General features: G+C 41.2%; 1 protein-coding gene across 2 annotated transcripts in view; it reads right to left on the bottom strand.

Annotated features, from left to right (window-relative positions):
* Window positions 1–13,767, bottom strand: part of WDFY4 (WDFY family member 4) — a 598,790-nt gene that overhangs the window by 325,430 nt on the left and 259,593 nt on the right. For both annotated transcript variants that reach the window (XM_053692180.1, XM_053692181.1), the window contains exons 28-30: window positions 12,463–12,562; window positions 5,680–5,885; window positions 4,733–4,896 (exon numbers count right to left, since the gene is read on the bottom strand). In XM_053692180.1, the coding sequence (XP_053548155.1) occupies window positions 4,733–4,896; window positions 5,680–5,885; window positions 12,463–12,562 (470 nt within the window). The remainder of the gene's footprint in view (window positions 1–4,732; window positions 4,897–5,679; window positions 5,886–12,462; window positions 12,563–13,767) is intronic.

The raw sequence follows: 13,767 nt of genomic DNA, 5'->3' as shown, positions 1-13,767 counted from the left end.
TGCTGCCATATAGTGCTCTTGTAAATAGAGAGCATTCTTGCAAAACTGCTGCCATATAGTGCTCTTATAGAGAGCATTCTTGCAAAACTGCTGCCATATAGTGCTCTTGTAAATAGACATCATTCTTGCAAAACTGCTGCCATATAGTTCTCTTGTAAATAGACAGCATTCTTGCAAAACTGCTGCCATATAGTGCTCTTGTAAATAGACAGCATTCTTGCAAAACTGCTGCCATATAGTGCTCTTGTAAATAGACAGCATTCTTGCAAAACTGCTGCCATATAGTGCTCTTGTAAATAGACAGCATTCTTGCAAAACTGCTGCCATATAGTTCTCTTGTAAATAGACAGCATTCTTGCAAAACTGCTGCCATATAGTGCTCTTGTAAATAGACAACATTCTTGCAAAACTGCTGCCATATAGTGCTCTTGTAAATAGACAGCATTCTTGCAAAACTGCTGCCATATAGTTCTCTTGTAAATAGACAGCATTCTTGCAAAACTGCTGCCATATAGTGCTTTTGTAAATAGAGAGCATTCTTGCAAAACTGCTGCCATATAGTGCTCTTATAAATAGAGAGCATTCTTGCAAAACTGCTGCCATATAGTGCTCTTGTAAATAGACATCATTCTTGCAAAACTGCTGCCATATAGTGCTCTTGTAAATAGAGAGCATTCTTGCAAAACTGCTGCCGTATAGTGCTCTTGTAAATAGAGAGCATTCTTGCAAAACTGCTGCCATATAGTGCTCTTGTAAATAGACAGCATTCTTGCAAAACTGCTGCCATATAGTTCTCTTGTAAATAGACAGCATTCTTGCAAAACTGCTGCCATATAGTGCTCTTGTAAATAGACATCATTCTTGCAAAACTGCTGCCATATAGTGCTCTTGTAAATAGAGAGCATTCTTGCAAAACTGCTGCCATATAGTGCTCTTGTAAATAGAAAGCATTCTTGCAAAACTGCTGCCATATAGTGCTCTTATAAATAGAGAGCATTCTTGCAAAACTGCTGCCATATAGTGCTCTTGTAAATAGACAGCATTCTTGCAAAACTGCTGCCATATAGTGCTCTTGTAAATAGACAGCATTCTTGCATACCTGCTGCCATCTAGTGCTCTTATAAATAGACAGCATTCTTGCAAAACTGCTGCCATATAGTGCTCTTGTAAATAGACAGCATTCTTGCAAAACTGCTGCCATATAGTGCTCTTGTAAATAGACAGCATTCTTGCATACCTGCTGCCATCTAGTGCTCTTATAAATAGACAGCATTCTTGCAAAACTGCTGCCATATAGTGCTCTTGTAAATAGACCGCATTCTTGCAAAACTGCTGCCATATAGTGCTCTTGTAAATAGACAGCATTCTTGCATACCTGCTGCCGTATAGTGCTCTTGTAAATAGAGAGCATTCTTGCAAAACTGCTGCCATATAGTGCTCTTATAAATAGACAGCATTCTTGCAAAACTGCTGCCATATAGTGCTCTTGTAAATAGAGAGCATTCTTGCAAAACTGCTGCCATATAGTGCTCTTGTATATAGACAGCATTCTTGCAACACTGCTGCCATATAGTGCTCTTGTAAATAGACATCATTCTTGCAAAACTGCTGCCATATAGTGCTCTTGTAAATAGACATCATTCTTGCAAAACTGCTGCCATATAGTGCTCTTGTAAATAGACAGCATTCTTGCAAAACTGCTGCCATATAGTGCTCTTGTAAATAGAGAGCATTCTTGCAAAACTGCTGCCATATAGTGCTCTTGTAAATAGACAACATTCTTGCAACACTGCTGCCATATAGTACTCTTGTAAATAGACAGCATTCTTGCAAAACTGCTGCCATATAGTGCTCTTGTAAATAGACATCATTCTTGCAAAACTGCTGCCATCTAGTGCTCTTGTAAATAGAGAGCATTCTTGCAAAACTGCTGCCATATAGTGCTCTTGTAAATAGACAGCATTCTTGCAAAACTGCTGCCATATAGTGCTCTTGTAAATAGACATCATTCTTGCAAAACTGCTGCCATATAGTGCTCTTGTAAATAGACAGCATTCTTGCAAAACTGCTGCCATATAGTGCTCTTGTAAATAGAGAGCATTCTTGCAAAACTGCTGCCATATAGTGCTCTTGTAAATAGACAACATTCTTGCAACACTGCTGCCATATAGTACTCTTGTAAATAGACAGCATTCTTGCAAAACTGCTGCCATATAGTGCTCTTGTAAATAGACATCATTCTTGCAAAACTGCTGCCATCTAGTGCTCTTGTAAATAGAGAGCATTTTTGCAAAACTGCTGCCATATAGTGCTCTTGTAAATAGACAGCATTCTTGCAAAACTGCTGCCATATAGTGCTCTTGTAAATAGACAGCATTCTTGCAAAACTGCTGCCATATAGTGCTCTTGTAAATAGACAACATTCTTGCAAAACTGTTGCCATATAGTGCTCTTGTAAATAGACAGCATTCTTGCAAAACTGCTGCCATATAGTGCTCTTGTAGATAGACATCATTCTTGCAAAACTGCTGCCATATAGTGCTCTTGTAAATAGACATCATTCTTGCAAAACTGCTGCCATATAGTGCTCTTATAAATAGACAGCATTCTTGCAAAACTGCTGCCATATAGTGCTCTTGTAAATAGACAGCATTCTTGCAACACTGCTGCCATATAGTGCTCTTGTAAATAGACATCATTCTTGCAAAACTGCTGCCATATAGTGCTCTTGTAAATAGACATCATTCTTGCAAAACTGCTGCCATATAGTGCTCTTGTAAATAGACAGCATTCTTGCAAAACTGCTGCCATATAGTGCTCTTCTAAATAGAGAGCATTCTTGCAAAACTGCTGCCATATAGTGCTCTTGTAAATAGACAACATTCTTGCAACACTGCTGCCATATAGTACTCTTGTAAATAGACAGCATTCTTGCAAAACTGCTGCAACATAGTGCTCTTGTAAATAGACATCATTCTTGCAAAACTGCTGCCATCTAGTGCTCTTGTAAATAGAGAGCATTCTTGCAAAACTGCTGCCATATAGTGCTCTTGTAAATAGACAGCATTCTTGCAAAACTGCTGCCATATAGTGCTCTTGTAAATAGACAACATTCTTGCAAAAAAGCTGCCATATAGTTCTCTTGTAAATAGACAGCATTCTTGCAAAACTGCTGCCATATAGTACTCCAGACATGTGCACACTCTTGAGCTCACATCCCTGCTTTTTAACAAAAGATAACATTCTTGCAACACTGCTGCCATATAGTACTCTTGTAAATAGACAGCATTCTTGCAAAACTGCTGCCATATAGTGCTCTTGTAAATAGACATCATTCTTGCAAAACTGCTGCCATCTAGTGCTCTTGTAAATAGAGAGCATTCTTGCAAAACTGCTGCCATATAGTGCTCTTGTAAATAGACAACATTCTTGCAAAACTGTTGCCATATAGTGCTCTTGTAAATAGACAGCATTCTTGCAAAACTGCTGCCATATAGTGCTCTTGTAGATAGACATCATTCTTGCAAAACTGCTGCCATATAGTGCTCTTGTAAATAGACATCATTCTTGCAAAACTGCTGCCATATAGTGCTCTTATAAATAGACAGCATTCTTGCAAAACTGCTGCCATATAGTGCTCTTGTAAATAGACAGCATTCTTGCAACACTGCTGCCATTTAGTGCTCTTGTAAATAGACATCATTCTTGCAAATCTGCTGCCATATAGTGCTCTTGTAAATAGACATCATTCTTGCAAAACTGCTGCCATATAGTGCTCTTGTAAATAGACAGCATTCTTGCAAAACTGCTGCCATATAGTGCTCTTGTAAATAGAGAGCATTCTTGCAACACTGCTGCCATATAGTACTCTTGTAAATAGACAGCATTCTTGCAAAACTGCTGCCATATAGTGCTCTTGTAAATAGACATCATTCTTGCAAAACTGCTGCCATCTAGTGCTCTTGTAAATAGAGAGCATTCTTGCAAAACTGCTGCCATATAGTGCTCTTGTAAATAGACAGCATTCTTGCAAAACTGCTGCCATATAGTGCTCTTGTAAATAGACAGCATTCTTGCAAAACTGCTGCCATATAGTGCTCTTGTAAATAGACAACATTCTTGCAAAACTGCTGCCATATAGTGCTCTTGTAAATAGACATCATTCTTGCAAAACTGCTGCCATATAGTTCTCTTGTAAATAGACAGCATTCTTGCAAAACTGCTGCCATATAGTGCTCTTGTAAATAGACAGCATTCTTGCAACACTGCTGCCATATAGTACTCTTGTAAATAGACAGCATTCTTGCAAAACTGCTGCCATATAGTGCTCTTGTAAATAGACAGCATTCTTGCAAAACTGCTGCCATATAGTGCTCTTGTAAATAGACAGCATTCTTGCAAAACTGCTGCCATATAGTGCTCTTGTAAATAGACAGCATTCTTGCAACACTGCTGCCATATAGTACTCCAGACATGTGCACACTCTTGAGCTCACATCCCTGCTTTTTAACAAAAGATACAAATAGAACAAAACAAATTATAATAGGAGTAGATTAGAAAGTTTTTTTTAAATTGTTTCATGTCCTTTTAATGTGTTTAACTGCATATTACAGTTACATTATTTCAATAATTCAAATCTTGTTTCTAATTCAATTGGCGGCTCTAGTAAGCCAGTGGATGTCTAGTGGGTGCTTTCTGGTATATCATTTTCTCAGCAAGTTGGGGCACCCACCTCCAGAGTTTCCTCTCCTTGTAATGACCTCAACAACAAAGTAGACAGAAAGATGTAGACTTGAGGCATGTGAGTAAGATGGCAGATAGTTTCCAATAAAACGGAGAATCCAGACACGGGTGGGAAACTGCAGACAGATATCACTGGTTGGCTTCTTAAATTATCTACAATTTCAGAGATAGGCTGTTTTAATATAATGAAAGCTTCACAATCTTAGAATGCCAAACTTAAAGGTATAAAGAAAATATGACTCCTACTGTACCACCTGTTCTTCAATACATATTAAAGAAACATTCCAGCCAAAATTGTAATCCACATGAAGCATTTCAGTTTTATAATATTCATGCATTAGCAAAAATGCTTCTAATAAAAGCTATAGCTGTTTCAAATGTGTATTTAAGTATGCACCATGCACCAGCAATCTAAACAAAGCACTTACTCATATTGCCTAAGGTGCTTATATCATCTGGTAATGACTCAATTTGTTAATTTATGACACAATACAAGCCCCACTGGTGCTCTGAGCAGCTGCAATATTTAAAATGCTCGTGCACATAGAATATCTAGCTATGATTCACGTGCACTTGCAGAGAAAAAATGTAACACTAAAACAGTGATAACTTTTACTAGAAGCATTTTTGCCAGTATATGTTTCTATTCAAAGATGTAATTCATCTTTGTGCATTTAAATTTTGACAGGAATGTCCCTTTAAAGGGATAGAAAGGTCAAAAATGAATTGTGCATAGGTGCATTGTTATATGAAATAGAAGTATCTTTGCAAAATACTTCTTTCTTTGCACATGCATTTGAAGAATAGCTAGATACAGTTAAAACAAAAACAAGTCCTTAAATGAAGACAGGATTTTTTTTAAAAAAGGTGACAACTCCATTTTACACAGCCGCAGATAAAAACACAGATGACAATGACGTATAAAAAGCCACTGACCCATCAGTATATGTACGTCACTTGTGTTGCTTTCCACCAGTGCGCCAGCCCTCACCACATCCTTGAAGCGTATGAGAAGTGTCTGGTTCTGGAGAAGATGTCCCACCAATCGTATGCCCAGAACTAAGCTAGTAGGATGCACGGACGGATGGACGAACAGCAGAAACCAGTCCGTCCCAAGCGTTACCAACATTTCCACTTGCTGTCTGGGAGACAAAGGAAATGCAAGACCGATATTTTTACACAGATTTCCCAACACTGCACATAATGTATCACTTGGAACAATGTGGTACGGATTTAAAACATATTTTCCAAGCAATTCCTCTTTATATATCTTGGGTAGCATTACTGAACTAAAGGCCTCAAACCAGGACAAATCTGGAGGCTATCCGAGTTTAAAAAAACATAAATTGTGCTTACCTGATAATTTCATTTTCTTCAGACAGAAAGAGTCCACAGCTGCATTCATTACTTTTGGGAATTTCAGAACCTGGCCACCAGAAGGAGGCAAAGACACCACAGCCAAAGGCTTAAATACCTCTCCCACTTCCCCCATCCCCCAGTCATTCTGCCGAGGAGCAAGGAACAGTACAAGAAGCATAGAGTGAAAAAGGTGCCAGAAGAATTAAAATAACCAACGCCCTCAGAAAAATTCCGGGCGGGGAGCTGTGGACTCTTTCCGTCTAAAGAAAATTAAATTATCAGGTAACCATAATCTATGTTTTTCTTCATAAATGCAAAGAGTCCACAGCTGCATTCATTACTTTTAGGAAAACAATACCCAAGCTATAGAAGGCCCAAGGACACTGGCCCGCAGATAGTCCATAAGCCTTGTTAGAGACCGCAGGAACTAGACTCGACTGAGCCAACAGCCTCCAAGAGACACCATCAACTGCCAGTCGGTCTCCAAACAACGAACCCCTTACTAGAGAAAGGGATCAAACAGCCATATGCTCCGAAAAGGAGAAAGACACGGAGAAGACCTCTATAAAGGATTCCAGAGAACCCTAAATAGGGCACAACAAAAACCTTAAGTAGGGCCCAAACGAGCCTCAAAGAATGCAGGGCGAAAGACCCCGAGGCCAAGCCAACCAAGACCCAACCGGTATCGTAGAATAAGGAAGGCCACGCCCAATCCTAGTTGCTCAAAATCCACAGGATCAAGACCCAGAGATTGAAAAATAGAAGAAAATCTTCCCTAAGCAAAGTACATCCGCCCCCTAGAAGGTAACTGAAGACGAAACCCCCTGAAATCGTTAAGGACAGCTCAGAATATCCAAATATTCAAAAACAACATAAACCTCATGCAGCAACTCAGATAGGGAAACCTCAAATGCTGCACACTGCTGTCATCCAGAGATGAATCTAGAAATTCGACTATATGCAAGCAAGTGGAAGCAGATGAAGTTAGGAACAAATCCCAACCAACAGCTTGCTAAGCATTCAGCTAACCAGCGGACGTCGCCAGTCCGTTCCACAAAATCCTAAACATGGAAAAGAAGCAGAGCCCCTCAAGGAGGGCTCATCAAACCTCAATGACTCAAGGACGAAAGTTGCAGAGCAACAGATCTCAAATACTGCTCCAACCCCCCGACTAGCCCAAGCGACAGGCATGTCTAACAGACAGGGGTAACAAAACAACCCCAACCCAACAGAGATCAGGTGTGCTAGCACACATTCTTGGTGCAAATCGCTGCAGCTGGTTACAAACTGCAAACCTTCCACTTGCTAGGCAGCTAAGCTAACCATCAGGCTACTACAGCAGCCCAGCTCTTCGCTCTTTCAAACATAAGGGATTTGAAAAATAGATCTTAAAAAAGACCTGGCACAACTGTCTTTGATAGTCACGACACGGAGAGGCTACTCTTCAAACAGCTGGTTGAACAGCCACAGAGCAGCAGACTGCTGCCTTCTAAATAAAAGAGACACATGCTCCGAGAACAAGTACATTAACAAGAGCATGAGAGAGCCCCGAATACACAACCCTTAGAGTATGAAGCTGCTACGTTAACTCATGCACCCAAAGACCCCGCTTCCTCCTGCCCCAAGGCTGGACCACAATCAACAAATTGTCATGCAGAGTGAGGGAAAAATCAGTTGCAGCTGAATTCAAACTCCCTCTGGTGGCTAGGTGGCTAAAACATCTACCGGGCCAATAGCGCTGGCCATCTCCAGAGAGAGGAAACCCCACTGCTGAAGGAGATAATGTCCCCCCCTAAAGGGGAGGGCCCATATAAATAACGGCACGCATGCCCACAAGGACATGAAAGCCGTAGGCTAATCAGTCAAACACTGAATAAAGATCATCACCACTGAGGATGCAACAGTGAAAAACTCCCCGTAAGAAAGGAGCACAGTCCTAATAACAAAACAGCCTCCAATGGAAACTGGGTTGTCCTGAACCAGTCTACAAGATCATAAGTCCATAAAGATCCGACATAAGGACAATAAAACTGGAAACCAGAGCCATCTGAAAATGAACTACCCCTCCAGGGATCACAAGATACTCCGTCTGAAGATTTAGACCTCACATGGGATGATATCCGAGTTAGACCAGACCAAAGGGAAGAGAACGCCCCTAGCATAAGGCCAATTCCCCACCAACAAGGTGCTAGGTCCAAAGCTAAGGGAATTACAAGAGAGAATAGACAAACAGCTAGTCTCCATAATCTCAGATTAACCTTCCGGAAGACCACCCCTAGGAAGAAGAATGCAGAGCATCCTGAATCCAGGCAAAACATCCCCTAAACGAAAGCTAGGAAGGAGGAGACAACTGTTCATCGACCCTGATATGGGACTACGAACTCCCGGGCCTCAACTTCTGCCAAGGAAAACCGGACGAAGTCCAAACAGCCTTGACCCGAAGGAAGAGACCTCCCGAGGGAATAAGCCCCAAAAGGACAGTCCCAAGGAACCCTGAAAGACAAGAACCCCAGGAACTAGCTGCACGAAGGACCTAAAAACCTTCAACTTCTAACTCACAATGGGAAGGAAACACTCTGGATCCTGAATCGGAACCAACAGAGTATATCGTAGTGGATCTCAACAGAGTCCCGGCCACTAGATTGAAAGGCTAATGAGGACCAAACACGTGCCTCCATGCCCCTAGACAAACCACGGACCATTAAATCCTCTCGGAATTCTAGCTGAAACTTGTAAAACAAAAACAAATAATAGTGGGAACCACTCAGCACCCTCCATTGGAAACTGGGTTGTCCTGAACCAGTCTACAAGATCATAAGTCCATAAAGATCCGACATAAGGACCCTAAAACTGGCAACCAGAGCCATCTGAAAATGAACTACCGCTCCAGGGATCACAAGATACCCCGTCTGAAGATTCAGACCTCACATGGGATGATATCCGAGTTAGACCAGAAAAACTGGCACATAACTCACTCATAAAATTCCCCCTAGCATAAGGCCAACTCCCCACCAACAAGGTGCTAGGTCCAAAGCTAAGGGAATTACAAGAGAGAATAGACAAACAGCTAGTCTCCATAATCTCAGATTAACCTTTCAGAGGACCACCCCAAGGAAGAAGAATGCAGAGCATCCCGAATCCAGGCAAAACATCCCCTAAGCGAAAGCTAGGAAGGAGGAGACAACTGTTCATCGACCCTGATATGGGACTACGAACTCCCGGGCCTCAACTTCTGCCAAGGAAAACCGGACGAAGTCCAAACAGCCTCGACCCGAAGGAAGAGACCTCCCAAGGGAATAAGCCCCAAAAGGACAGTCCCAAGGAACCCTGAAAGACAAGACCGCCAGGAACTAGCTGCACGAAGGACCTAAAAACCTTCAACTTCTAACCCACAACGGGAAGGAAACCCTCTGGATCCTGAATTGGAACCAACAGAGTATATTGTAGTGGATCTCAACAGAGTCCCGGCCACTAGATTGAAAGGCTAATGAGGACTGAACACGAGCCTCCATGCCCCTAGACAAACCACGGACCATTAAATCCTCTTGAAATGCTAGCTGAAACTTGTAAAACGAAAACAAATAATAGTGGGAACCACTCAGCGCCCTAACCAGACCAGCCAGGCATAGCAGACGCCACGTGTCTGAAATAGGCATAAACAGAAGGATTTGTACCCAGTCAGGACCAGCCTGAGGCCAAGGGCCCAAGTGACAAGGCCACTCATTTACCCCCTAAGAGGGAGAGATAACCACAGACAAACATAGGACTAAAACACGTCCTCATGAACAAACTTTCTAGAGAATGATAAGCCGCGTTTGGGTTACCTGCATGCGTAGTAAGAGTTGGTTGTAGGGAACGCGTCTTGTGGGAAGCAGAATCCCCAGAGGCGGATGGCTCAGCTGGCCCCTGGTTCCCCAATCCCACTCTAAAACGGCATTCAGAACATAACTGATCGACATTATCACCCGGGCCAATTCATATTCTTTGCAAGAAGTAGAAATAGAATCAGAGACATCTGTCTCCAAAAAATCAGAATCCTCCATAACTGGGATATTGATAAAAAAAATAAAAATGGACCAATAAGAAAAATGTAAACGGCACCTTACACCTCCAATGGCTGGGGCACACACCACCTCTTATGAACCAGACACCAACGAAACAGAATTTCTCCATCGCCACACGGTCATGAATGTGGATATGGAGAGCTCAAAACAAGGTCTACCGTGCAGTCCATGAAAAAGTGCGCCTGACCGTAAAGGCCGCGTCACTTGCAATAGGCCGTTATGTGCCGAAATCGTCATGAGCCCAATTATCACTACACATTAGCAGACAGAATCACATAACAGACATGATTAAAAAAACCCTGTTCAATAACCCCCCTCAGGAGATATTAACCCTTGATTCCAAGATACAAATGGAGTCTCACTGAGACCCCGTATTTAAGTTAATCCCGCGAGGCTGTAGCCCCTCGGATAAACTGTTGTATTTATTACAAAACATCCATGATAAAAATAAAATGAAACGATCTAACCGGAATCTGCACCATGGAACAGGAACACGGCCCCTCAAGTGTGACAGATAGTGGGGTCGCTTCTGCCATGGACTTGAGAGAAGAAATAAGGCAGCGAAACTCGTCAACGCCGATTGCTTGTGGAGTTGTTAATCTGAGTCGGGATGGTTTCGCAGGAAGACTCTCCCTGTATCTCCAGACTCTAACTTTCACCCATGCTCTCACTGAGAAGCTGACAGGACTACTTAAAACTCCAGTCTCGTTCCGAAAAGTACTACCCTCCATAAGAGACTATCGAAAAAACTTCTGACACTTCTCTGCCAACCTCCTGGGACGAAAGGCGAAGAATGACTGGGGGATGGAGGAAGTGGGAGAGGTATTTAAGACTTTGGCTGGGGTGTCTTTGCCTCCTCCTGGTGGCCAGGCTCTGAATTTCCCAAAAGTAATGAATGCAGCTGTGGACTCTTTCCGTTTATGAAGAAAATGTTATTCAGTGGTTTACTCATTTTGATACAGACACCTATTTCCAATAAGGGAATCCTCAACTCTCAAATCCTGGACTTTGATGTTAAAGGGTTATAAAATCCAAAATGTTCCTTTCATGATTCAGATAGAGCATACAATTTTAAACTACTTTCCAATTTACTTCTATTATCAAATTTGCTTCATTCTCTTAATATTGGTTGTTGAAGAAGCAGCAATGCACTACTGGGAGCTATCTGAACAGGTGAGCCAATAACTTGTGGCATATAAGTGCAGCCACCAATCAAAAGTTAGCTTCTAGTAGAGCGTTGGTGCTCCTAAGCCTGCCTAGGTATTCTTTTCATGAAAGGATACTAAGAGAATTAAGCAAATTAGATAATATAATTGAATGGGGAAGTTTTTAAAATTGCATGTTTTGTCTGAATCATAAAATAAAAATTTGTGTTTCATGTTCCTTTAACTGTGTATAGTGAAAGGAGCAACAACTAGAACATTTAGTTATGGACATGAACAAAGGTATCTTTATTTAGAAAAGGTTTAACTAGGAGTATACTATGAGGCCAATTTAACAAAGGTCTTGCGGACCTGATCCGAAAGTGCGAATCAGGACCGCAAGACCTCACTGAATGCGGAGAGCAATACGCTCTACATATTCAGCATTGCATCAGCATCTCACAAGAGCTGCTGGTGCAACGCCGCCCCCTGCAGACTCGCGGCCAATCGGCTGCCAGCAGGGTGGTGTCAATCAACCCGATCGTACTCGATCGGGTTGAATTTCGGCGATTCCTGTCCGCCTCATCAGAGCAGGCGCACAGGGTTATGGAGTAGCGGTCTTTAGACTGCTGCTTCACAACTGCTGTTTCTGGCGAGCCTGCAGGCTCGCCAGAAACACCGGGCGTCAAGCTCCATTCAGAGCTTGATAGATAGGCCCCTATGGGTTTACTAGCCAATGATAACAGATATTTTTTCTAAAGAGTCAAAATATTTTCATAATTGTTTTGCCCCAACAATGACAAAATGTATCTGTTGATCTTCTATTCTATTTCTAGGACATATGAAGGAATAATCTATTCTGGTTCCTAATTTCAGAGTAAAAAACAGTGACTTCAGTCAACAATGATAGACCAATCACCCAGAAGCAGAAATAGGGATAAGTACTGAATAGATGGTCCTCGCAAAATCAACCCCTGCGATAAACCCTTATCGCTCAGGCGCAGACGTCTGCACTCCACTTGTAATCCAATTATGTTTGGCCTACGTACACAGTATTGATAATAGAATATCTGTTTCATAAACACTTCTTGTATTCTGCATACATTATATTGCGTACACTTAGGCTGTCAGCTCTACTATTAGTGTTAACTCACTGTTCAGGCAAACACGAGTTGGGCGCACACATCAAATCGATCAGAACATGCAGGAGTTGATTACGAATCCAGATCATTCGTCCCGAGGCTGAACCATTATCTGCAAGCACAGGAGGTTGTTATGGGAACAAAAAAATGAGAGTGAACTGAGAATTAAATAAACAAACATAACAAAAAAGATCACACAGCGTCTCCCGTGTCCCTAACATGCAGTTGATTTGATTGCACTGGGTAAACAGCCTGGAAAAATCCTGGGGAAAGAAACTACATTGCATTTAAGCTATGCAAATGTTTACACTATTAAACAATAGAATATTGAACAAAAAGATATTAAAATAATATTATAGGGATACTAAACCCAAAATTTTTATTTCATGATTCAGATAGAGCATCCAATTGTAAGCAACTTTCTAATTTACTCCTATTATCAATTTTTCTTTGTTCTCTTGCTATCTTTGTTTGAAAAAGAAGACATCTAAGCTAAGGAGCCAGACAATTTTTGGTTCAGACACTGGACAGCACTTGTTTATTGGTGCTGTCCAATCAGCAAGGACAACCCAGGTTGTGAACCGAAAATGGGTCAGCTTCTAAGCTTACATTCTTGCTTTTCAAATAAAGATAGCAAGAGAATGAATACAAATTAAAATAGGAGTAAATTAGAAAGTTGCTTAAAATTGCATGCTCTATCTAAATCATGAAATAACAAAATTTGGGTTCAGTGTCCCTTTAACGGCAATCAATGTGCGTGAGTTTTAAGGAGTTAAACAATAGCTCATTCATGCACACACTAAATTAAAATTTCTGTTTCTTAAACTTGACATAGTGTTTGCTAGGCAATGCATTCTTTATGAGTATAATTTATTCAAATCAAATTAAATCTAGGGTAGAATTGTATATTGCAAACCTTTTATACACAAAGGCAAAGAGCAGGGAATTACTGCAGTTTTTAGATATGTTCCCAGAAGCAATCTCATGGCTTTTGGGATTGCAAACCTCAGATAATTCTGCATCAGATATTACTTTAATAAGTCAGAGCTATTAATCCAATTCTTTACGAGTAGCATTGTTACAAACCTCAATATACGTAAAGAGAGAAAATAAAATAAAGCATAGTGCACAGCTGCAAAAAAACAACAGTAGCACACCCTGCAACATGATTATAGGCCAAGCGCATAAAATTAAATTAGATTGGGAGTCAGGTATATTATTATTGCATGCATTCTCATCTTCAGGGGGAGGTAAATACAGTAGTTGATGAACTGCTTTAGTATTAAAGCTTCTGGTGACCAAGCCCTTTAAGAAGAA

This window comes from Bombina bombina, chromosome 9 (assembly GCF_027579735.1).
Source record: "Bombina bombina isolate aBomBom1 chromosome 9, aBomBom1.pri, whole genome shotgun sequence".
Lineage (NCBI taxonomy): Eukaryota > Metazoa > Chordata > Amphibia > Anura > Bombinatoridae > Bombina > Bombina bombina.
The sequence above is the reverse complement of the archived record's forward strand: the minus strand, read 5'-3'. Positions and strand labels throughout refer to the sequence as shown.